Here is a 27,102-nt window from a genome sequence, read left to right as displayed (position 1 = left end):
TCATCAGGAATCAGAACAAGAACATTCTCTATATACAGTGCAGCAAGAATTTTTTATATCAACAAATTGTATAAACAAAAACATCCGTATGAACACTGCACATTTAAGCAACTGTTCTAACTTCAAGATAGCAGATCTGATAAAATATACCTCCACAATATTGTTTCAAAGTGGTCTGCAGTATCCAACTTTTGAAAAGAATGCCCTACTTGTTTTAATTTATGTATGAAAATCAGAATCTTTGGTATCATGAGTTTAAAGTCAGATGAATGCTGAAAGTTACTGAATGCTAAAAAATGTAAACTTTAATTAGCTCTTTAACTGCAAAATAACTCTACTTAACATTTGAGCTTAGGTGTAGGAAGAATTTTCTTGACATTTATTACTACTATTGACACCTATATTGCCATCTCACCTATCTCTGCAAGTCAGAAACACTAGCTTTAAAACATAAGGTAAATTATTCCTAAACACAAATTTAAATGAAAATATAGCATTTTCCCTATTAAGGGCCTCAAAACCATCTGGTTTTTTTCTTTGCATTGCTGTACAAGTATTCTCATGTAATATTCAGGATAAATGACCAGTTAAAACCTAGATTCCTATATATATAAGCAAAAATTATAAGATATTCTTCTTTATTATATTCACTAGTGTAATACTACAACATTTACTCAAAATGTATTATGCTGGATATAAACTGAAATGAAGAAGGGAGTCTCCATAGTAGAAATTGTATTTACATAAAATCCCACCTTTAAGCAATAAAGACACCTATAAAACATCCCAGACACATTTAACATTCCTGATTTGTATTATTACAGTTCAAGTCTTTGGATGCTTTAAGTATATTTTCTATTAAGAAGTACATTCTACATTAAGAAAATGTAGAAGGAAAACCAGGCTATACAGTATGTCCCAATTTATTCTTCCATCCAGAGAGAAGTAAAGACACTTTAGCAACAAAGTGAAGACTTAAAAGATGAGTTATTAGGTGGCAGATGTTAAAAGCTTATAAAGAGGATTTGTTTGTCTCTTGTTTATGAACAATAAAAAGGCAGCTGAATACAGTTCCACTAAGAGGCCCAGAAGACAGTGAGGACTTTCAATAAAACACTAAATACTGCCTGCATTAATTCTTCCTGAAATGATGATTACGTTAGTGTAATTAACAGTATTTTTTTTTTTGCAAATATGTGTATGTCATTAACAACAGAAAATTAAAAATGTTTCCTGCCTAAATTCTTTATGAAGCAAGCCTCAGCATTTTGTAATACTTTCCCATCATAAAAATGCCAAATATTTACAGTTTGCAGATGAGATAATACTCTAAAAATGTTCACGTCAGTGAGATGGGGAGGGGGTTGTCAGGATGAGGAATTATAGTATAGTGCTATTGGTGTGAGTAAAGCTGCCTCAATGGGTCCTGCTTCTCATTGGCCACTCCAGACCACTGGAACAATATTTACTGGTTGCTATGTAGCCAGAAGTCATTGCCAATTCATCCCATTAACAAGGTTGAACCTGGCTCTGGTTGATAAGAATAGTTATTGTTTATTGTTTGAATAAAATGTGCTGATAAAATGCTCACAGGTAAAATGTATCGTTTTTACATGCTTGAAGAATGTCTAACTCAGGCCTTGCAACTACTCATTTAATAGAACATTTTATCTGCATATCATCTTTGCTAGTCCTGCTTTTTGGCAGATCTGGAATAATTCATCATTTTTTCAAAGGCTACAAAGAATTTATTGAGTATATTAATCATTTAAGTGCACAAATTAATAATTCTCAAATAACTACATAAATTCATGACATATTGGTTTTGAATGTTAGCTGGAGTAGCTGCATATCTGAAAAACTGACTTTATGCATCTCATGAACAGCAATGGAGGGATGCTGAACTCTCACTACTATATTTGGAAAGAAAAGACATTACATAAAAAAATCACAGTGCAATAAAAACCATTGCTAAGAAGTTAAGCACTCAGATGTTAGGAAATGCCAGATAACAAGCATCTACTTTTAAGAGAAATCACTGAAGAAGAGATGTTTAGGAGAAGAAAGGATGGGACTGTTTGTTTCACTAACATTTGGTAAGGGCAAGTGTAAAGATCTGAGATTCTGAAAGAGACCATTTCTCCCTGTGTTTGTCCTCAACTTGATATATCCATGTCCATTCCTGTTCCATCTCTTCCATAACCTTGTCTTCACCCTACAACATTTGTACTTCTTTACTACAAAATGCGTAATTATTTTAAAGACAACTATTAATAGTTTATGGCCTTTCACAAGCAAATACTTTTCAGAATTATCACTGTGAAATGAAAGATGTTATCATTGCTTTTCAAATGGACTTGCAAATACTATTTGAAGTATTTATTTATATTTTTTTCAGAGTATATACAATGCTGGTCATATATAAAGCAATATTTCTATTACTTTCACTTGCAGCTAGAAATGCTGAATTGAATACCTTAGGTAACAGGCTTAATTTTCAGCATTCATTCAGTATGATTTTTTCCAGCTTCAGCAAAAATAAGATAAGAATCCTGCAAAAATTCTTTCTTGATTATAATCCTCATCTCATGAATAACATGGGAAAGGGAATTATGTTTACATCATTATGTACTGTAGTGTAGTGTTTAAGTGCAACTGTGTTTTCTACATTTTGAGTCCTTGACTTTATAACTTTAGTAATTCTTTTCAATTGAAAGTATTTTTATGTTCTTAGCACAAACTTACAAGGTAAATTCTATCACACATCATCACAGAAAGGTACCAGAATTTCATCAGAATCTTTTAGGCCAACATGAGAGCTTCTGACTTACCAAATATCCAGGAACACAGTTGAACACTGTTGTCCTCACCCATCCTGGTCCCACTCTTTTTATATGTGTAGGTTTGGGTTTTTTTTGTCTAGACAGCCCTGATCTATGTTATTCAGATTTCTTACCAAGGGCCCAGTCTTATCCTGACCTCTCACTTAGATTTCTTTGTATTCCACCTCCTTCATCTAGCCTCTACTGGATTGGAGTTCCAGTCTCCATATTCCAGAACTGTATACTTCCCTCCTGTCCTGGTTTTCAAGGGCTTTAATCCAATAAGCTCCCAGTGTGTTCACATCTCCCAGGAGTGGCCCCTCTTGCCGATCACTGCCAACCCTAAGTGCACCCTACACTCCTGCCCAAAGCTTCTCTTCATGCTGCCTCTGCCTCTTTAGCTTATTGGAGAGTGTAGACATTTGCCTGCCCATAAAGGCTTTAGGCTGCTTGGACTGTGTTTCATGGATTACCATAGCCAGTGCAAACATAATCTTTGCTTTAGGGCAACATTCCTCAACCATGGAACCACATATAAACTGAGGAAGAACTACAGGTTACAACTTGGCCACTTCTGGGTGGATTTTCATAGGAGTGGCAAAAGACACATCTCTAGCACAAAGGTTGTCCTATATCACATTCCAAAATATGCCCTAAAGAACTGGCAGGATAATATAATATATATATATATATATTACTGAGTAGCATTTTCTTACAATTCTGGCAAGCTAAACACCTAATTTTCTGATCATTCTACTCTTAAAATTATATATATATTAAAAAAAATATAAAAATCCCACACCCTCAGCTGTCACAAAATCCTTCCCAGAACCTTTTAATTGGTACAGACTTTTGAAGTTAAAGGATAATACAGCTATAGTCAGCAGGTCTTCAAAGGATAGAAACAATTAAGGGAGGTGTGGATGCCCCCAAAGAAATTATTTATGACATGATGTCATTACCATATCTGGCATCATGAATCAAAATGCACACAGTACTAACATGACTGATAGCGATTCTCCTATGCTGTCCACGGTAGAATTTCTGCATGGGACTGGCAAAAAGAAATCTCATATTCTTTCCAATGATACCTTCTGTTCCAGCAATCATACTACTCGATGGGATCATATTGCTTTGATAGAATACAGTGGTTGTGAATCTGAGCTTTAATTACCTCCACCCCACCAGATCTTATTGGTGCCTTTTTAAGTTACATGAATATTGCAATTGTTGAATCATTCACTTAGACAAGAAGTATCACTATCACAGTTTATAAGTGAATATAGTACAGGTACTTACAGATCAGAAACATTATAAACCAAAGTGTACTTTCTGAAAGAGAAGTTATTTAGTACACAATAAAACATTGTGATAGCGTTGTCCCCATAAATAGAATGGTGGTCAACAATTTGCAATCGTTTGAGCAAAACGATATTTCACTGCTCTCATTTCAGCAGTATATCTTTTTCTGTGCAATAAATAAGAATTCTTTTAAAGGTCTGTAAGGAACCAGAATCCTTTCAAGGTTGGATGAATCTGAAATCCTTCCAATGATCTAGAGCTTTCCCTTCACTCCCTGCTGTGACCCTGGTGCTGCATAGATGCATACAATGGTCTCTACAAAAACTTTAACGAAATTAGCAAACCCACTTGGTACAGCAAACAGAAGAACTAGAAGATAATTACAGCATCTGTGACTGTGTTTCTCAGGATTTATTAAAGACATTGACTGTGCCAAGAGTCAGTTCTGCTAAGTGAAATACTGCAAATACGTTATTTTGGTGTTTGCCTTTGTGGTGACACATTTGTACTATAGAGCCGTGAACAGTGTATACTCTTCTCTAGTCTATATCACAGTACACTATTGCTCACCAGCAATAAAGGTCCTTCCCCAAACAACAGTATTCTGTAGTTTCCCCCCTGTCCAGTTAAGATTATTTCAAATAAATACACAGAAAGAGTTAGACTGCAGACTGCTTTTCAAACAAGAAGTCTGCTCTCTAAGGTGACAATCTAATTCCAGAAAGCAGTGTGAAATGAAGATAATGTCTCTGAAAATATATTGCTTTTCAAGTTACTCTATACCTTCACTCTCCCAGAGAAAATTTCCTGCTCTGGCTGATGGCCAAAGAGATTATATAGTAAGAGGCCATATCCTTTTGCCTTTCATTATCTAAGCTATATTTCATACTATTACAATGTAATCAAAATACTTCCTTTCTAGCCAATAGTGTAACACAGATCAAGATTTTTTCCATTGCTATTTTTAAATAGCTACTCTGAAGAAAAACATCACTGAATCTCAGCATTTCTTCATTTTGCCTTCACACTGTGATAAAAATAAAAAATACTCTGTTAGATCTATGATGACTACCCTCAAAGGGTTCTCAGGCTCTAAGGTTTCATGAGGTATAAAATTAGAAAAGGGAAAAGGATTCAAATATTAGGTGAAAGGATAGGTTTATTCTCCTCAGCCCAAACCAGACATATCATAAGAGCTATTTATAGAAATAATCACATAAAAATTAAGAAACCCGATCTGAATATTTTAAAAACTTGCAACAATCATTTAGCATTTATTTTTCTCACTGGAAATTCCTCTCCTGATTTCTGTGGAAAAGAACAAAAAAACCCCTAGAGTTCTATCATCAAAGCAAGGTAAAAGAACCTCTACAAGACTTGCTGGTCTTCCTGAAGATACATAGTGCATGCGTAATTTGTCTGCCTGGAAGAAATTGGGCTTTTGATCATCATGTAGACAATAGAATGGTTTGCATGAGATACAGTGTGCTGTGAAACCATGGTAGACAATCATCTCTTCAGAATCAATATCTGTTTTTATGTATGGAAGAGATGTCAGCAGGTACATAAGTATTTGCTAAAAAGGAGCAGAATAAAGAAGTCATGAGTTCTGGACTCTAATGTTAGCTTTGGAATGGGACATCCTGTTCTGGTTATAATTCTCACAGCTAAGTACAGACTTGTGTCAGTCATTTTCTTCAACTGAATGACTTAATGAAATTATTTAACACAGATAAAAAGTGGTTATATTTGGTGTGCAGTGGAACTACAACATCACAGTATAACTCAAATCCAGTGAAAACTGAAAAAACTACCTCAAGAGCAGAGGAAATAACAACAATTATATTTATAGACTGCACCAAGCTCTACCCATTCAACTATGCCCCTTATGCTGACACTCATGACTGATAACTTGTTTTGTGTGCATCTTGAGACATCTTTGTGCTGTATGAAGAGAGTGAGCCACCAAAGGATCTCATGAGGCCTGGTATGCTACATATTTCTTTAATTCTGTAACCTGGTTAGATAAGACAGAAGACTGAGCTCTTTTATGTCATCCGTGTTTCAATACTTGAGAAATAAGTGGAAAAGTACATTAATCTGTCAAACTTTTGAAATTAGTCTTCTAGCTTGAGATGTATTAACACAGTTGTACAACAAAGAGAACTGGACTTAAGTAGGAAATTTCCAAGCTACTGAAGAAAGCATTACATACAGTTAGTCTAGAATCGTTTGTTGGGACAACATGTTAATACTTTACTGTTCCCTATTTAGAAAGCAGTATTTAAGTTATAGGTAAGCAAGTTAATCTTTGAGCAAGCTAGAACAAGAGAAAAGTGAACAGTTGTGTTACTATGAATAAATAACAGTGTGGCAAATCAGAATCAGCCTTGGGACCAACGTGCCCATAGAGATACACACCACATTTTTGTAGCAGTTTGAACTATCTAGATTTTCTGTAATGTAGCAGACTTAAAATATATCACTTTAAGCAAAATATCCACACCTATAATAGAGGCTGCCTACAAAAACCTGCACTAGTGCTAGGGCTGAAGTTTGATGTAGTAGAGCCATCTTTCACATAGGCAGAAGGCAGTTAGAGGTTACCTAGCCAACATCATCCAGGTAGGGAAATTTTAATACTGAATAGACTGGAGAGCTAGGCAAAGGGGAACCTAATGAAGTTCAACAATGATAAGGGTAGAGTCCTGCATTTGGAAGGAATAAGACCATGCACCAGTACAGATTAGGGGTTGACCTGCTGGAGAACTGCTCTGTGGAGATGAACTCTTCAGCACCTGGGAGTGCTGGTGCAAGTTACTCATGGGACAGCAATATGCCCCTGTATTCTGGATGAATTAAGAGGACTGTAGCCAGCAGATATGGGGAGGCTCTCTTCACCCTCTGCTCTGCTCTGGTGAGATGAAATCTGGAGTATTGTGTACAGTTATAGGCTCCCCAGGTCGAGAGGGACAGGGAAATACTAGAGAGAGTTCAATGAAGGACAAGAAGATAATTAAGGGACAAGAACATCTGTCTTTATAAGAAAGACTGAGAGGCCTGAGACTGAGAGGAAGTCTTATTAATGTATCTGAAGGGTTGGTGTCAAGAAGAAAGGGGGAGTCTATTTTCAGTGGTGCCCTGTGGTAGGATGATGGGCAATTGCCTCAAACTGAAACACAGGAAGTTCCACCTCAACATGAGGAAAAACTTTACTGTGTGTGTGATGGAGCACTGGAACAGGCTGCCCAGAGAGGTTGTGGAGACTACTCTGGAGACTTTCAAAACCAACCTGGACTAGTTTCTGTGTGACCTGCTCTAGGTGATCCTGCTTTATCAGGGATGTTGGACTAAATGATCTTCAGATATCTCTTCCAACCCCTACCATTCTATGATTCTGTGATCTTCCTCAATGCAATTTCTATCCTCATGTCATACATCTGAAGAATAGTCCTTCTGAGGATGAAAGACATGAAGGAACATAATATAGTGGGCCTGCTATAACTATTAAATTAAGGAAGGTCTTAATTGAAAGCCACTTTCTGCATCAGTATATAGAAATTTGCCATGGCACTTATGCCAGACCTGGGTACTGGAGTGACTTTGCTTGTAATATCACACTATGTAAAGTCACATGCATCCAATTTTCAAGTTGCCATTTACATGGATTACAGCAGCAGTGGTGTTTTTAATGCCCAACAAGAGATTGAGTTAATCCCATTTAGGCTGTGTTTTAGGTTTTGCTGGTTTTGATTATTTTTTTTTTTTTAATTTTAAAATATTCCAGGCTGAAACTCTGAATCACAGCCTCTGAATTTGCAGTTGGTAGCATGTTCCAGAACTGCAGTGTCTGGCATCTGTAACAATTCCCCAGTTAAATGCAAATCACCATCTCCACTTACTTCCTTTACAGGTGAAGTCCCCTAAAATTCTCTCTCCTGGGTTTTGTGGGAAATGGTCTTTTACAGATTCCTTCTGGCCATATGGCAAGCTTGAGGAAGCTCATTTAGAATCAACTCTTCTTCTGTCCTAACCCTCCCTAATGAAACTTAGAAGTCCTCATGAGTGGGAGTACTGTTTTGGAAAAAAGTCAGAAAATATACAGGGACATTTGCCTCCTTAAGGCTACAGGAGTTTTCCTTTATTCTTCACTAGACAAGAGACTCACTCTAGCAACATCTCAAGCAAGCCATAGTTGCTCATCTCTGTTTTCATTGAAGTCTTTAGATTCAATTGATATTGTCATTAATTCATAATAAAAACTGTAACATACAAATAGTCCCTGCAGTGTATGGGAAAGACACATAAAATAAATTTAGTTCTGCACTGTGGTTTGGATTATGTTATGATGCTTCTTAACTATGATTCAAGCTTTCCCTAAATTAACATCTGCAGAAGAATTCCTTTTAGCAGCAGTGATTCTCAGGCATTCTTATGGAAACAGAGGAAATAATTATTTTCCCCTCTGAGGTTTTTCTTCCCAAATTTGCTTCACTGATGTGAAGGTTAGCTGATTAAGTATAATCATAGTTTAGGAGATACTAAAATTCATATTTAATTATGAAAAACTGTTGAAGTGTAAAAGTATAAATCCCATTCATTGATTACAATGGAATTCACTTTGTGAGGACTCTCCATGCAGCAGCTGTGAAAATTAAATGTTCTGTGGATTAGTCACTCAGAATTAAGGCATCCCCCTAAAAAGAAAAAAGAAAAGAAAAAAAGGGTTGTATTTCCCCATTTTTTCTTAATATCTTCAATTCTGCATAAGAACTTTCCTGAAGGATTTTTTTATCCTTTTGAAAAAACACTAATATCCTCAGTAAGTTCTGTTTAACTGCTTGATGCATATATTGACTAGTCACTGCAGATTTTAAAAGAATTTGGCTTACACTGTTTGTAAACAGGCTACCCAATAAATAGCTATGCCGGTTATCTTAATGTAAGTCTTTGCAGTTTAAAAGGTAGAAAAATCTGAGTGAAGGTATCTAACTGGAACTAAGAATGAATTTTGCCAATAGGTATTTAACAGAAGGAGGTGATTGTATATATTAAGAATAGTGAAAATGGAAAAACACTTTTATAACTTACATTACTTTTGTTAATATAATTACCTACATAATTCCATTCACGTTATTTTCTCAGTGAATTGGTTCAGCAAGTATTTACACTCATAACTATCAGAGAAACACATGTCCAGGAAGAAGGGAGAAAATAAGAAAAAGTTTTGATGAGCTTCACATTCAACTAAGCGGAATACAAATTCTGAGCCAGCACACTTTAGAATCAGCCTCTACTGGACAATAACCAAAATTTGCTCCTCAAACTTCAAATTTATAAATGTACATAACTCAAACTATGTGTATTGTGTTACACCTTTTATCCAGAACTATACTTTAGCTTGAGAGAAGCATGTCAATTCACTTAAACATTATATTTGTTTATAGACCTTGCATTTTGTTGAGGGAAAAAGGTGGAAACTACGTCAGTTCACACTCAAGCATTAACTATGGATATTATGAGATCTGCATTCTTGCTTGATCTTGGGCTTAAGTATGATATTACAAAGAATATCTCTGTGCCAATCCACAACCTACACAGTCCACTACAGACATAGAATATCTGGCTGTAGCAATGAGTTACTGCAATTCTTCCTTAAGAAAACCCCAACAAATAAAACCCCTCATCTCACTTCTGTACATCACATGATGATTTCTTGTCTTGGACATTGAAAACATTTACCCGACTGATAAGACAATAGTTACTTTGGCGGTGTTCTCTAACCTGACAAGGAACGGGAATACATGCCTACATACAAAAGGAGCAAGAATTTTCTGTATTGATTTTGCAGATATTTGAGAGAATGCCATTGTATTATAAGTAGCCCCATTTTGGTAAAGTGAAGGTACCTGTTAAACTAATCAACAGAGTGGTGGTTTTGTGGGTTTTTTTGATTTTTTTTTTCCTGTTTAACTGAGTTCCACTTTGCTATCTTATTCCCAGGGGGAAATTGTGTGAGTATTGTACTCTACCCAATGCCCTTGGAAAAGTTTATTTGAATATAGCTTGTTTTCCTGCATGAAGAAATGTGTTTCAACTCTTAGGTTTTTACAGTGTGGGCTTTTTTTTTCTTTTTTATACTGTCTCTTAAAAGTAAAGTTGTCATAGCACACAGGAACACACTTGACTGAAGAGACAAACAGTCCCCTTCAGAATCACCTGTATTGAAAGCATGAACCAAATATGACAGGTTCTGACAGCATCTGATTCTATACCTGACCTCTAATTGTTAGTGTATTAATATTTTGTTCATTTTACAAGTATGTCATAGAATTAACAACAACAAAAAAAAAGATAGTGGAAGACCAGAATGCTGAAGATGCTATATTGTGGCCAAATGGTAAACTGCCTTCTATGAAGCTTGTTAGCAACTTGAAATTGTCAAAACTTGTCTACAGGAGTGGGAGGTCCTTAGTTCATGTTAACTCATAAATACCTCCGTCAGCTATTCAGGAAGCAAATACTTAAGTGGTATTCCCATAAGCACTGTTGGTCCATGTGTTATCTTAGTAGCCACATTTTCTGTGATATTAATCACATTCATAGTTAGCTATGGATACCAGTCAGTTGTCTAGTCTTTCCCATTGGCTACCTGAAAAGCATAACTTTATCATATAAGGAGGGGTAAACAAAAGCTGTTCACATATACAAATTGTTTATAGAGTACTAAAATGTTCAGATGAAAGTCACTGCATAAGAGCAAAGTTCTAACTATTTTTATTACATTAATGCATGTGTGCACTGCAAGTATACAGTAAGTTGGAACAATGAATCTTTGATTTGAAGCAGCATGCTAGTGTTAGCCTAAAAGAAACTTGTCTTCATAACAGACTTGTTGCACAAAAATTTTAGTCCTCTACTTGCTTTGACCTGCAGGTAGCTGAAAAAACACCCAACAGTTTTAGGAGTGATTCCACCTGCTAATTACCTACAACCCCCAAGCATTTTAAGTTATTAACTTTTCCATAGGAAGTCTGACCTATTTGATTTCACGCTACTCTTAATCTTGAGTTGTGTACTCATCTATAGACACTATTCCTTAAGGAAAATAAGGCTCTTGGTGCCTGGCCTATAATGAGCACTTTGGTATGTAGTACTTATACACAGGCATTTTCCGCCTCTGCAACTTCAAGGTATCTTTGTATATACAGATGAAATTATTCAGTTGAATCATTCCTCCTGATTTATTGCATAAAATAGCATCTCTTCTCTACCAAGATTATCTGGGTATATGTTTAAATTTTTGCTCTGTTCATGATTTACAGAAATACGTTATATGGATATTGATTAAAGTTTTCAATACTTAAGCAAGTCTTTTTAGTTGTTTGCAGCTGTTCACTATTCCTACTTATCAATTCTCCTTTTGTTAGTTTGCCTCAGACAGGCAACTGACAGGAGCACAAAGCAGTTAAGTCAATTTCTTACATTCATTGCAAATTTTCTAGAAGACAAATTTAAAGAACACAAGTAACTGGAGGGACAACAGCTCACTGAAGGTTTATTCTGTGCAAAGCTAAACTTCCAAATCTTGTTTGTCTTGCTATCTTAAGAGAAATGTTATCTCCTCATTATGTAACTGTAGATTATTTTTTGATATCCAAAGGTGGGAAAAAAGGATAGGTCTCTTAAAATACATATAGAATACATAGAATACATAGAATAAACCAGGTTGGAAGAGACCTTCAAGATCATCACGTCCAACCCATCAACCAATCCAACCCACCTAAACAACTAAACCATGGCACCAAGCACCTCATCAAGTCTTCTCCTGAAAACCTCCAATGATGGCGACTCCACCACCTCCCCAGGCAGCCCATTCCAATGTGCAATCACTGTTTCTGTACAGAACTTTTTCCTAACATCCAACCTAAACCTCCCCTGGCGCAGCCTGAGACTGTGTCCTCTTGTTCTGGTACTGGCTGCCTGGAAGAAGAGACCAGCATCCGTCTGTCTACAACCTCCCTTCAGGTAGTTGTAGAGAGTAATAAGGTCACCCCCGAGTCTCCTCTTCTCCAGGCTAAACAACCCCAGCTCCCTCAGCCTCTCCTCATAGGGCTTGTGTTCCAAACCCCTCACCAACTTCGTTGCTCTTCTCTGGACTTGTTCCAGCAAGTCAACCTCCTTCCTAAACTGAGGGGCCCAGAACTGGACACAGTACTCAAGGTGCAGCCTAACCAGTGCAGTGTACAGGGGCACAATGACCTCCCTGCTCCTGCTGGCTGCACTGTTCCTGATGCAGGCCAGGATGCCACTGGCCCCCTTGGCTGCCTTGGCTGCCCTTGGCATGCAGGCTCATGTTCAGCCTACAGAAGTAAATCTAAACTTCTTTCCTAAAGTGTATAGAATGCGAGAACTTGTGACAACATAAAATGTTTTGTGAACATGGTGAGAAAACAATATAATGCCTTGGATAAAAGCAAAATAGCTGTTCAGCATATAATGCATCTTCTGAGGTTTTGTAAAGCTCTGCCTAAAGCAGGAACATCATTATATCCCTTGAGAATCTTTCCCACATGCACTGAAAAGCAACTGAGGATGTCAATTTATTTATTTCTATCAGCCAAACTGCTGGATCACTGCAGTGATGGGAGTCACTGAAAGGAAGATTTTCAGAGGGTTCACAGAAATCAGAAGTCTTTACTGTTTTTCTTGCACCACTCACCTCATAATGCAAGCACAACTGTACAATGTACAAAATCAAAGCATTCCTTAACTTTTCCACTCACTTTAAGTCTCTGGGCTTAGGGAAGGAAATACTCTTATTTTCACACATGATGGGCAATAGATGGGCAAGACAGTTTCTTTTATTCCTTTCTTTACCTTTGCATGAGCTTAAAGTGCAAGCCCATGGCTTACTAAAGAAAGCGTAACTTTCGCTGCTGTTCAATAATGCTTCTTCTATGTTTGGTATTTTATAAACTTCTAGTCTATTGCCTTCTCCATCTCCCTCACAGTCCTGTCAACTCTAATTGCATGAATTAAAGTCTAACATTTTCAGTCATCAGCTATGAATATTTGCAAAGAGTTCTATTTGTTCAATTCATCATCCAGATCTCTAAAGTTAGCTTTCACACTGTCAAGAATGCACTTTCAGAGCATATTTCAGACATGTCAAAGTTTTTTATTAGGAAAGAATTTTTAAAGCATCAAGTTTCAAAGTGGTAATTGTATTTACTTAGTTTATATTTATAAAGCAACATATTGTATCTTACAGAGGTATGTCCTGTTTAAGTAATGCTATTAAACTGCTGTAATTACCTTTAAGAAAACTAAACAATCCAAGATATGGTATTGCCTTTAGGCAAATGAGCAAACATGTCAAAGAATATTAAACATAATATTTTAAATGGGATTTGGAATAGCACTGCATACCTTTTGAACATTGATAAGTAGTGATGCCAGAACTACCAACTCCAAACACTTCTCTCTACAAAAAGCCTCACCACTCCATTTCTCTTCATATTTCAGTACAAACAAAATAGTCTGCTCATAAAACATCTGAGTTCATTCCCACCTCTGTTCTACTTAGCCTCTGTATTTAGCTTAAATTCTCACAGATTGGTACTTTCAATCAGTCCATGACAAGCAGATTGCTAATCTATTTCCTCACTGTCACTCTTCTTGCTGCTAATGCTTTGCACAATACTAAACAGGCCCATTTACATTATATAACATGGATATAAACAAATGCAGAAATGTGAAGTAAAAGCAGCGTCTGGCCCTGCTGTGGCAGCACTTTAAAAAAACCTTCTGTATTTTAAACCTACTTCAATTAAACTTAGTTTTAAAACTAAAAATCTTAACACAGACAGAACTAATGTAGTGTGAGATGTTTCTGAAGACATGTGGTGCCTTGCTATTTCAGAGTCCATCCAAGTCCCATTCAATTCCTATGTAAATAAAAGGCAAATATTCTTTCCATATTTCCTTTTCAGTATGCAGGTAGAAGCACCATTCTTATTCTAACTTGTAATTTTTATTAATTTACTTTTAAGGTTTTTGCACTAGCCACCAAGCATAGGATCAGTTTAAAATGTACTTTGATAGTATTTTCACCTAATCTTTGAGTAATTTTATAAATACTAGTTAATATGTTCTTTATTTACAGAGTATTAGCAAGGAACTTTAGATCTGCATTCCCTTACTGAGGGGCAGATAAAGCAGAACAAAAGAATAAAGAAGTGAACTGTGATTCTTTTAACTTTCAGTAATACACCAAAACAGACACATTTGTTTCCACTGATAGAGAAAAACAAAGTAACTGAGCTAGAATTCTCTTCCTAAGTCAAAAGGAAAGAGCAGTACTGGTTTCAACAATTATCCTTTTGGTTTTAGATTTGCCTCATGTAACACCTTCATGCACCTAACAGGCTTTATTCTTCATAGTTCAGGATGGAAAAGATAAAATAAAGTATGCCATTTTCTAAACCAAAAATTACAAAAGTTATTTCAGTGCTCCTGAAATAGTGTAAACCTAGAATTCTGAAGAAAGTGAGCCTGGTGATGCACATGGCCTGTGTAACAAAGAGGAGGAAATGCTTACATCATGTAGTCAAAAGCATTCTACAGAGATATACAATGAGAGAAACATATGAATAACTCCAGTGACCAGGATCTATAGCTCCTCCTTGGGGATTTAAAAAAAAACCCCCAAGCAAACACTAGGTGCTCCCCAGCCGCTCCACCCCACACATTCTTGATACTAGATCTTTGAATATTCATTTTGTAACATCACTGGACTTCTCAGTTATGCTTGAATTAGCAACCTGTTTATTTTACAAGGCCTTCCTAAATTAAGACAATCCAGACTTTGTAAAGATTGTTTCACTAGGAAAGAGCCTCCTCTCCAAATGCTCCTTTCAAATATTCCACTCTATGTTTTTAAGCAATAAAGAAACACAAAAGAAAATCCCATCTACACAGAACATTTGTTTATCAAGTATTATGTGAGTCATTAAATGCTATTCTTACATAGCGGGATGACAAATTATTAAAAAATCCTCTTTCCAACATCTCTATAATTCTAAGGTAAAAGGCATATTCCTCATGAGTTAAGAAAACTGATGCACTACTTGCATTTCTCAGATATACTCAGATATTATTTTTTGAAGTAGGGTACTGTCCCGGTTTGAGGCCAGGCAGATCCTCTCTTGCCCCCTGAGAGGGGCAGAAGAATGACACACAAATGGATTGCAGAAGTGATGGAAAGTTTAAATGGAAAAGCAATTAGTGTTTTACAGAAACTACAAGCATAGTGACAAAAGAAACCCAAAGCATACAGAGTCCCCCTACAGCATACCCCAAAGCCTCCCAACACTTCCCCTTTCCCCATCTGAGGGTATACCCAAAAAACCCCACCACTGCTAGGCTGGTCTCAAGACTGGCCAGATCTGAGATCGCCCCTCCCCCCTCTCCTCCTGGCATTAGGCCAGGCCTAAGAAGCCTTGAGATACTCCCCCACCATTACCCGATAGGGAGCATCTCTCCTGGGAGTGGAGAGGGAAGAAAGAGGAAGTGAGAGACTTTGCAGGTAGATTTATAGGGTGCAGGACATTATGGGTATGAAATACACAGCTTCCTGTGCCCACCCAGTGGGCTGAGCACTCAGGACATCGGAGGTGTAGCTTGTGTGGCAGCAGCATGAGATACCCAGCTTAAACTGCCACAGGTACATGATATAAATAGGCCTTCCACTAGATGGAGAAAAAACTGACAGTGTGGACTTTCATTGCCATAGTATGAATGGGGAACAGAAAAGCAAATATTTGAAAGTTGCAAGTTACATGCCTAAAACATGTAGTCCACAAGTTAGTACAGGCAGCTGCTGCAAGGGTAGACACCCTTGCTTCCTCAATAAAGCCCACTAGTCCAGAGCAGTGTTCTAAGACAAGCCAAGCTTGTGGCTTAGGCAGCAACACTCTGTGTCTGGACGGCCGAGCGCAGAGAGTGGTGGTGAATGGTGCCACAACCAGCTGGTGGACAGTCACTAGTGGTGTCCCCCAGAGACCAGTGCTGGGCCCCATCCTCTTTAATATCTTCATTGATGATCTGGATGAGGGTATTGAGTCAGTCATCAGCAAATTTGCAGATGACACCACGTTGGGAGCAGATGTTGATCAGTTAGAGGATAGAAGGGCTCTGCAGAGGGACCTCGACAGACTGGACAGATGGGCAGAGTCGAAAAAGATGACATTCAACAAATCCAAGTGCCTGGTGCTGCACTTTGGCCACAATAACCCCATGCAGAGCTACAGGCTGGGGTCAGAGTGGCTGGAGAGCTGCCAAACAGAAAGGGACCTGGGGGTGCTGACTGACAGCTGGCTGAACATGAGCCACCAGTGTGCCCAGGTGGCCAAGAAAGCCTATGGTATCCTGGCCTGCATCAAGAATAATGCGGCCAGCAGAAGCAGGGAAGTCATTGTGCCCCTGTACTCAGTACTGCTTAGGCCACTCATTGAGTACTGTGTCCAGTTCTGGGCCCCTCAGTTTAAGACGGACATCGAGACACTTGAACGTGTCCACAGAAAGGCAACGAGGCTGGTGAGAGGCCTCAAGCAAAAATCCTACTAGGAGAGGCTGAGGGAGCTGGGATTGTTTAGTCTGGAGAAGAGGAGGCTCAGGGGAGACCTTACTGCTGTCTACAACTACCTGAAGGGAGGTTGTAGCCAAGAAGGGGTTGGTCTCTTCTCCCAGGCAACCAGCAGCAGAACAAGAGGACACAGTCTCAAGCTGCACTAGGGGAAGTTTAGGCTGGAGGTGAAGAGAAAGCTCTTCACTGAGAGAGTTGTTCACCATTGGAATGGGCTGCCCAGGGAGGTGGTAGAGTCACCATCCGTGGAAGGTTTCAAGAGGGGATTGGACGTGGCACTTGGTGCCATGGTTTAGTCATGAGGTCTGTGGTGACAGGTTGGACTTGATGATCTTTGAGGTATCTTCCAACCTTGGTGATTTGGTGATTCTGTGAACTAAGCAGATTCACAAATCACTGAGGTGACTTTCAACATTACATTTGAGATCTGTTCTGAGTGAAACTGAAACTCCAGAGATGCCTGGAGATGAACAGGCCTTATCTCAAAGTAGTGAAAGCAATCAAAAATTTAATAATGGCATAGCATGGTCCAGTAAATCAAGAATATAAAGGGAAATATATGAGAAGGGAAAAAGGGCTAAAATAATAACAAGGTCAAGACTACAAATAGCTAGTATTTTGACTTCTAAATGAGAGGGGAAAAAAGACAAAAGTAAAGTAGAAATTACTGACATATGGAGAAATAAAGACAAGTATTCTTGTGACCAAAAAATATTGAGGATGTTGATGTGTAATTTTCATATCTATAGATATTATGTCTTAAGTTGAATGCAAATAAAATACTAAATGACCTCAAATTACAGCTGAGCAGATTTCTGAAATGAATGTACTACCAGATTAAAATGCCTAGCAACAGTTTTCTGTTTACATGTAGCAATGTTACACATACTGTTTATACTTTCAGATTATCCTCACTGCTCCATATACAGAAAAACATACAAATCTACAGAGATGACACTTTTGAACCAAGGAATTCCTTAGACGTTAAGAATGAAGGAAGATTCTTGCAAGTACTCTCTTTGCAGAAGACTAGTATGAAGACAGATGAGCAGGATTCTACTTTGAAATGATGAGTAGAAGACTGTTGTAGATTCTTGTACAAAAGCATGTTGGTTGGGCAAAATAACTTCATAAAGAAAACCAGTCTGACTATGGGGAGACTGTAAGGAAAATATTTATATTTGGAAGCAATTTATCAACTCATGTCTCTTAGGAAATAGATACAAAATATTCTGAAAACACTTCTTGTTTACAAAAGCTTGCATAATAAAAGAGAACCACTATCCCATGCCCCACTGTTTAAACATTAATAATCAATTATTACAACACCACAAATTAATGGAAGAGAATCTGTTGTGTAAGTTACAGAAGATTTTTAGATAAATTCTTACTGCAAAATAATGCATTTGATAATAAGCTAAAGTAAAATCACTACAAATGCACACAATACACAGAAAATCCAGTAGAGCAACTGACCAAAGGAAAAAAGAGATCCATGATAGGACAGCTATGCTTAAAGGTCATTAAAATACTTTGTACATGGATTTATTGCAGTTAAAATGGAAAATATCACTTCCTCCTAAAACTGTCAAAACCTGAATAAAAACTATTATACACCCCTGAAGGAAGCAGGCCTCTGATAAATATGTAAGGCTGCTAGATCACCTAGAGAAACATGTGAAGATACAGGTATGTTAAAAAATAAATACATAGGAGAGGTACTTTGCCATAGCTACAGTATTAGTAGTGAATTTTGACAAGTTTAAATGACAATTTTCAATAGTAAAAATCACAATAATTCAAACACTCTCCCATCTTATAGTTAATACTTGCTCTGGAACAAAGCAGTACTTCAGTTGCCACAACTGAGTTGTTGCCTATTTCTCTTCACTCTCAAAGACTAGTAAGCTTCATTGTGAAGCATACAAACCATGCTTCAAAATGAATCATGAGAGAATTGCATTAATCCTGAATAAAAGATTTGAATTTTGCCATATAAGAATAAAAGATGTGGTTGTTAATGGTTTTCAATTCGTATGAACCCTCTTCTGCCACATACTAATCTGCACATACTAATCCTTTAAATCTTTTACAAAGTATTTCTGCAAGTCACTGTAGTTACCATAATGCTTAGTCTAGTATAGTCTGTTAAGGCATATTAAGCATTTCTTTGTTCAGAAGCAACTTTAGTTTTTTAGCATCTTTGCTGAGATAGTAAATAAGAATGGGATTAACAAATATTTTAAACAGGTTCACCATAAAATAGCTTCACTGAAGTTTCCATCTTGAATAATGTCAGTCTATATTGAAGCATATGAAAATATTTGAAAAGCAGGACCTGAACCACCTGGTTCTAAAGGCAGACCTGAATTGTTGAGCTTTTACAAATGGAAAAGCAACAGTTCTGAAGATGACTATTACAAGGCTCAAAGAAAATAAAAGAGAAGGAAAGAGAAGAGAAGAGAAGAAAAGGAAAGAAAAGAAAAGAAAAGAAAAGAAAAGAGAAAAGAAAAGAAAAGAAATTAGCATTAAAGCCTTGCCACTATAGAACTAATAAAATGCTTATATCTTCCACCAAGGCACTGATGACTCACTGCAACTACAAAATGAACATGAAAGACTTTCAGAAACAAACCCAAATGTTACCACTGAACTAAATGTTTTCTTTCCTGCCTGAAATCAAGCCCAGTTAAGACACAGAAACTACATCTGTGACACCCTTTACATTCTCAAGACTTAAAAATCTACCAACTCTGTCAAGGCAGTTCAGACACTATTGTCCTATAAACCTGGATTTCCACCCTGCTGTGTAGATTTGTGTTAAACATTACTTAATCTGATGTCCAATGTTCTTTGCAGCTGTGCCTATTAAGAAGACTATGGTGGAGACATAGTATATTGCACATTTCTAGACTTCAAAGCTTCTAAAGGCTGTAAAGTAGAATAACTTTTGTGAAGTTGTAAAATCAGGTATCTGGGTTTTATTATAAATTTAAGTGCTGTACTTTGCATTTATTTCTGTATTTTCTATGGACTATTCCAGACTACATGCAAGTTGTATTTGCAAGTGGGGATTCTGGATATGTTTTACAGTGAAATTTAGATAACACTTATGAGAAGAAAATGTTTATAATGAGAGCAAATAGAGATTCCCTAAAGCAAAGAAGCCCTGTTCTTGCCATGTACTATACGGAAAGTACTTTATTTTTTAGTATTTTTTCCTTATTGTCTTGTCAATTTTCTCTTGAAGAAAGAGAAAATATACTTTGCATAAAATATTTCAAGGTCCGGCATGCTACAGAATCTGCTTGAATATGTGTAAATACTTTGAGCATAGCATACACATCAGGGCAGACCTCAGAAGTAACTAAATATTCAGATAGTGAGGCAAATGCTGAGGTCACTGCCAGCAGGGATTTAATTTAGCTAGCTCAATGCTAACACTATTTTAAGTATTGCATTGCTGATGGACTTTGAAGGACAGCTTCTGACTCATACAATGGCTTTCAGAGTAATAGAACAAATTTCTTCTCTGACTTATATTTTATATGCTTTAGACATTCTTCAGAAGACACATATCCTAGAACTTCTCAAATTATCCAGTGCTTTTCTAGGTCTTAAGTTGGCATTCGGATATTTCAGCAATGTTAAAATTGTTCTGACAATGACAAAACCTTTATTGCTATGTATCTAATTTTCTGCTAGTAGAACTAGCAAGTTAGGTAATAGTAGTTCTTGAAATTTAATGGATTGTTTTCTTTTGGGATTCAACCCAAAAGATCCTATTTACAAGTTCTGTCAAAGTGTACTTACATTACTCTTGTAGGACTTTGTAGCTACTTTGGACAAGTTTTGTCACTCAGACTTTGTTTCTACTCTCTGTGTGATACAGCTATCAACAGCCACGGAACTTAAAATTTAATGAGCTTTCCTAGTCATATAACCTTCAAATATATACCTTGTCCTTATGCTATATTTGATAGTTCATGTGCTTATAGTGAGATTCTGCAACCTGGTTATCTTTAGCCTTATAAGAAGGGTAACAGGTTAAGGCAGGATTCTATCTGGACCTTGGATACATTGAGGACTTTGGAAAGTGTAGTTCCTAAAAAGCTATGAAAAGGAAGAAAGCCAGTTATAAAGATTATTAGATCTAGAGTAAAATGCGATGCATAGCATAACAATAATATGCTAAAAGGTGAGAAATACCAAAGTGGGTTTTTTTAAGGCCTTTTGCTCTGCTATGGATCACTTGGATGAGCTAATGGTCACTAATGATTGATGCTGCTGTGCTCTGCTGGACAACTTCTTGGGTGCTGGGAAAAAACCCAGTTTTGTAAGTGCTTTTCTTGTCACCGTTGAAGTATTGTTATTTCATCATCACTTTGAGAACTATACCTTCTGGTTTTTTCACTTTCCAGCTGAGAAAAGGAAAAAGCACCACCAAAACCCCATTGCTCTCTAATTTTTATCATACTTACCACACAAAGTTGCAAAAATATTATTTACAGTGTCTAGGTTACTGAAACTGGCTTTTCTGTGAGAAATATGAACAACTGAAGCCTGGATTCTGCAGATTTTATTGCTATGTGTAATAAAAAATAATAACTGCATGGTAATCATGACTCATGTCCCTATCTCCATCCACTGTTAAGCAATTCTGCATGAGCAAAGTGGCGTCTTAGGCCTCACAGACCAGGGAACTGTTCAGCTTGTTCTGTAGCCCTTCTTTTGACAATAATATTAATATCTATTTCTACCTTCTACCTATCCAGCACTTTTCACAAAATATTTAATAGCTTTTGTACCTTTTTCCCTCTAGCCATTTTCTTTAAAAAAAAGTAGGTGTTTAAATGTTTCCAATTCATGTGATTACGCTCTAAAGATTTTTTCAAAGGCACAACAAATCACAAATTCTGTCTAATAAACAGTTGTTAAAGTACAGTGCTTTAGAAAAGTAGGTGCCTTTTATGACCAAAATACAAGACTCAAATGTACAGAAATGTTCCTGAAAGTTGCACATGCATCAAGCATTCTTCACTTAGTCTGAAATATGTCAGTAGTTTTAAATAGGTTTGCTTTTTGCACAGCAACATATTAACTATTTACTGGATATTCAGAATATACCATAAATCTCCCTTTCAGCTCCAGAAAGAGAGGAAGTGATGCACATAGATGATATTATGTAGCTGTTTAGAAGTTCTTGGCACTTACAATCTAGAATCCACTACAAATTTTTCCGCATGCTTGCTATCTTCTATAATGAACAGTACCTCCTCTTTTCCCCAAGATTCAGAGATAGGGCTTCCAATACTCATCCAAACATCACGTATTTGTCCTGTCCCTACACGGTTAGCCAGTCACTTAACCACTGAATGAGTTTCGGTTTTTATTCTATGGCAAGAGCAACCAACAGCTAAAGGACTCTATACCTCCCCCTGGTGCGGCGGTCCCTCGGAAGAAATCCAGCCTGCTATCCCCTGCCCGTCCAATATTCGAGTGCCCTCTTCAGCCAAGGCACCGTCATTACAGAAAAGTGCCGAAATGCGCTGCCTTCTAAAGCATGAAGTTTTTCAGGTATAGCTGCCATGTATTTCCTCACTTGAAGATCCACAATGCAGACTAAAGAATAAAAGTATTTTTGGTGTGAACTTTAGAAAAGTAATTTTTTGCTAGCCATATATTTTCTTTAAGTATTCACAAATTTGTGTGCTCTTACACCAGATGGAGAGTAAGTAATAACTATTAAATAAAACCAATTCAAGAGTGGATCATGAAAGTGTATTAAATTGAGTGTCAGAGAGCTTTTCAAGAGACTAAGAATTTTACATGAAGCATATTTGCTGCAATTCAGCAATGGTTGTATCTGCAGACTATTAGCACAACACAATTATGGGTTTCAAAAAGGGCAATGAATAACAAATTACAAATTAACAAATACTGATGAGATTACTGAAAATCATTCTTGATTTTAAAATCTTCTAATATCATGTCAGCAGTGATTCTGCAAGAGTTAAGATTCAGAAAAACAGAGTTTATGTTGAAATTTAAAGATCATACAACTTTTTTTCTAGATTTGTTGTAAAAATTAGTAACGTCTGAAATGAATACAACAATGATATAAAGGAACCTGAACAAAGAAAGCTCCACAGCCTGCACACAACTTCCTAGTTCACTTGGTATTTAGGTACAGTTCTGGAGTCATATCACTGAAGTAACGACTGATGTTCTGCCATGTAAAATCAGACCAATAAGAAAACGAAGCATTGCAGCAGTGCATTTTTGCTCATGCTGCTGTCAAACTCACCTAGACTGCCTTTGTGGTATTTCATAGATGAAATCGATGACTTCTAATGGATTCTGAAGAGAAATGTACTTGTGCCAACAGTAGGAAATTCAGAGGATGTAGGTCAGATGGTACCAGTGAGTGGCTTTTTTTTTGGCTGTATTATGAAAGTAAATGCCTGTTGACCCTAGGATCTATGTAATGGATGTTTAGCAATTCTGATTTACTGATCTTCCATGCCTATGTGCTGCCTATTCTAAAGTAATTTTCACCCCACAAAATACATTTTATTACTCAGTGGGACTGAAATATGCATTAAAGCATAACAGAGTGATGCTAGCAAAAACATTCAAGACAATAGAAACAGTGTTTTCTTCTAGTAAAGGAAAACAAACAAATGGAAGGCTTTTGCAACCATAACTGTATTCCTGTCCTTTCCCTGCACCCCGCCACCCCCCCCCCCCATCCCCCCACAATTATAAAAAAACAACAACAGAATACCAAGGAAGTGTTAATGCCATAACACAGCTGTCATATTGCTAGATGGGCATTACAATTTAGGTATTGCAATTATATTTTTTGGGTAAGTTTCCTGACCTGTTGGTAAGGCACGTGATATAGTTCCTTTCTTTAGCATACTTAGATCCACAGCTTGTCTTGGTTTAGAAGATCAGTTTGTAGGACAGTGTAAGCTCGAGTAAATAACCAATATACTCAATGTGTTGCTGCACAACCTTTTCTATTTTGTATATAAGAACAACTGAACACACTTGATGTCCCTATAAACGTCTCACTGTGTCAATATTCAGCTTTTCCTGGGATACATTTTCGCTGAAGACTCAGATAACAGTAAAAGCAGTACCATTGTCTTCAACAGTCACAAGTAAGAATGGAGATATTTTCTCCAAAGTAACTTGTCACATTGAAATGAAAGCGTATGTAAGCACATGCCTTTTCCGAAGTGTACTTTTAAAATCTTGTTGACTTCACAGTAAAAGTTATGAAGAAATTTAAAACACACCAAATGTTACAGGAAAGTGATTGCTACATTGCTTTAAGTAAATGTTAAGAACTTTAAAAAATATATGGAGTCTTCAGATGTAACTAAATAACCTTACAGGAAGTTCTGAATGGGAAACTACAAATTCTGTTCTGTTCAAACAGGACTTTTTGGACAGTGTTTTCCTCTGAGAATACCAAATATGGTAATTTAACTTTAAACCAAAATAGGTTGTGAGGAACTATACAAACTAGAGGTATTATCTACCTCTCTGTGTGTGTTAAGCAATCAAATTTGTATTAAGATTCAGACCTGAGAAGTGGGAAATGCTGCGTGCACAGTGCTGATTGACCTTAACTTCTATTAGATTCAGAAGGAAAGGGAGACAGTGGAAAGCAATAAGACTTATTCTTAATAAAAATAAACCACCTAAACCAAACAAACATACACAGCAGTTACTTTTATGTTCTGTCATTACAAAAAAAAAAGGAAAAGAAAAGAAAATGCATATAAAATTTATTATAAAGTATCAAAAGAAGTTTGAAATTTTAATGCTTTCCAGAAATGTCTTACACAAAATGATATTTGGCTGGATTTAGAAAATTTTAGGTTATCTCATACTATAGACCCCAATCCCCATAGGTATGGGGCATGGAGACATTCTAATTAGTTGACAGAAAAACTGTATTAACTGCCTGATACATGCTCTTTAGGGGAAAGCTGTGAATTCTTTCACCTAGATTGATGAGGTAACAGTCACACAGAATGTTGTTAGAGCCAATTCTGTTTCTAATTTTGCCATGTGGCTCTTCAATCCTGTAGAATTCCATTTCTCCAGCACAAAACAATGAAACACTATAGAGAACAAAAGAGGTCAGAATGTGTTACTCCATGTACTTACTAACACCTTGTGCTCCCCTGCTCTTATATGATTACCTCTTAGCAGGTTCAATGTGTCGTGGTAGGGCCCTTAACACACTGTGACATTTGTCATTTTGTATCTACCCAATCAGAAGATGATGATATCTGGTGTTTTAGTTAAGAGGTATGCACTTACCTGACATCAGGCACTGGGTTGCCAACAACTCTGCACTCCAGTAATACCCTGTTTCCTTCAGCAACTTCCTGGCTCCGGAGCTTCTGAGTGAATTGAGGTGGTGATGATTGATTATCTTCCTTTTTAATGAAGGGGTGGCAAAGGACAGTTTTACTACTTTCCCTATCAGGATAGTGTTCTCCATTCAGATGAGCTCCAAATAATTTTCCCTCAGGCTCAGTCTCTTGATGTGGCTTGTTAAACTCGTGGTTCACAGAGGTGTTTACATCTGGTTGCCTCTTTTTAGGAGACAGATACCCACTGTCTGGAGAAGAAGTGTCCCCATCAGGACTTTGGCCTCTTGCCTTTGCTGCCTGCCTAAATATAGATGACAATTCCTCTATGAATGTGGCAGCTTTGTCACACAGCTTGTTTCTGAAAGGAACTTCTCCCTGGAATGCCAATTCAGACTTTGGGTTTGTCTTAGGTACATTTGGACCATCTTTCTCTGAATGTTTCAGGCTTCTAATGAAGCTGGGACTAGTGGTTAGTAAAGGTGAGGTGTTTGATTGCCTCTTGGAAAATGAGGTCAAACTACCTGCTGCTTGAGGTGAGGTGAATTGCTCTTTCTGATTCCTTAGGAGAATATGACTTGCAGCAGATGAAGTTAGACTGCTTGCTTGAGGCCTCTGTAAAGCATCTTGCTCATCCAGTTTGGTGCTGCTGAAAGGATTTTCTGAAATGTTAGAAAGAGAGGTGTTGAAATAATGAGTACTGTCCGGCACTGCATTCTGATCCTCCTTCATGGAACTGGCAATGGCTTCCTGAGCTATGTCAAGGCTCTTACGTATCTCTTCCTGGGTAAGAAAAGCAGATAGTTCATTTGAAAATTCCCCATTCTGCATGTCTGATAGGGAATCACAGAAGAAGTCATGGCAGAATGAAGCTTCTGACATATTTTCAGGATATCCGTTATTGGTGCCTCTCTCTGCACAGTAAGCCTCCTTCAGCATCAAAGAAAAAGGCAATGCCTAGCCACAGCTTCTGTCTTGCATACTGGAAGACACATGAAAAAAACTTTTCAGTTAAAGAAACTCTGTGGGAACTATTAGACACAAAACTGTGCATTAAATAGTTATTGTAAACCTTAGCTTCTATTAGAATAGGCAAGGACTGAAAATTACCTAGGTGGAAATAAGAGCACTTAGGAGCAATTTTTCTTATGCCTCTTCCTTCATAACTATGAAGACATCCTTCGTCTGTCATTGCATACCACAAGCTCAATTCCACTGGACCAGTCTAAGCAGTCTAAGTGATTTGTTATTTCACATCTATGCTATTTCACTTTGTTTCTTCCCCTCCGCCCCTCGGTTTTAGGCATATGATGATTTGGGGAATATATTAACACTTCTGTTTTTACTAAATCAGTGCCTTCCAGACACTAAATTGTCCAGTTCTGAGAGGAAAACTTTGTTCTGGCTGAAACTGTTATGAGAATCTGCACAAGGATATTTGTATTAGAAATTGCAAGTTATCTTTCCTGTTTAATTTTGATGTGTTTAACATAATTTTACTTCTTGTGTTAATGTTTTTAATTGCTACATTTCAATACAATTTAGTAGCAGACTCCTCAACATAAGTGAAATTTCAACTGCCACATGCTAAAAGTAGCAGACTGAAGAAGCAGATTTAAAACCTATGTATCATCCTATACCACGTGTATAACATATATTCTGTACCAGTTTCACAATGCACAGAAGCTTCTTTACATCTCCACTTTTCCTGCAAGATTTTAGAATGAGAATGAGCTTTCTCTGCCTCTGTAAAGCCAGCAAGAAACAAGACAACAGGGAAACCACTCTTTTCACAAGGAAGAGGATCTGCCTGACACTCTCCTTATTGAAATCTGGTCTCTAGATTGTGGGTGATCTATTCTTAAAAGTAATTGCTGATTCAGCAAAGCATTTAAATAAATTGAATCACTGGATCGGAACAACCCTCACTATC

The 27,102-nt window shown here is 37.1% G+C and overlaps 1 protein-coding gene across 1 annotated transcript in view; it reads right to left on the bottom strand.

The window, feature by feature from the left end:
* The window catches only part of PALLD (palladin, cytoskeletal associated protein), a 185,042-nt gene extending 158,892 nt beyond the window's left edge, over window positions 1-26,150 (bottom strand). Inside the window, 1 exon segment of the mRNA XM_054165940.1 lies at window positions 25,117-26,150. Within this exon segment, the coding sequence (XP_054021915.1) occupies window positions 25,117-26,150 (1,034 nt within the window).
* Window positions 26,151-27,102: the final 952 nt, after the last annotated feature.

This window comes from Dryobates pubescens, chromosome 1 (genome assembly GCF_014839835.1).
Source record: "Dryobates pubescens isolate bDryPub1 chromosome 1, bDryPub1.pri, whole genome shotgun sequence".
Lineage (NCBI taxonomy): Eukaryota > Metazoa > Chordata > Aves > Piciformes > Picidae > Dryobates > Dryobates pubescens.
Note: the sequence above shows the minus strand (reverse complement) of the source record. Positions and strands in the feature narration are given on the sequence as shown.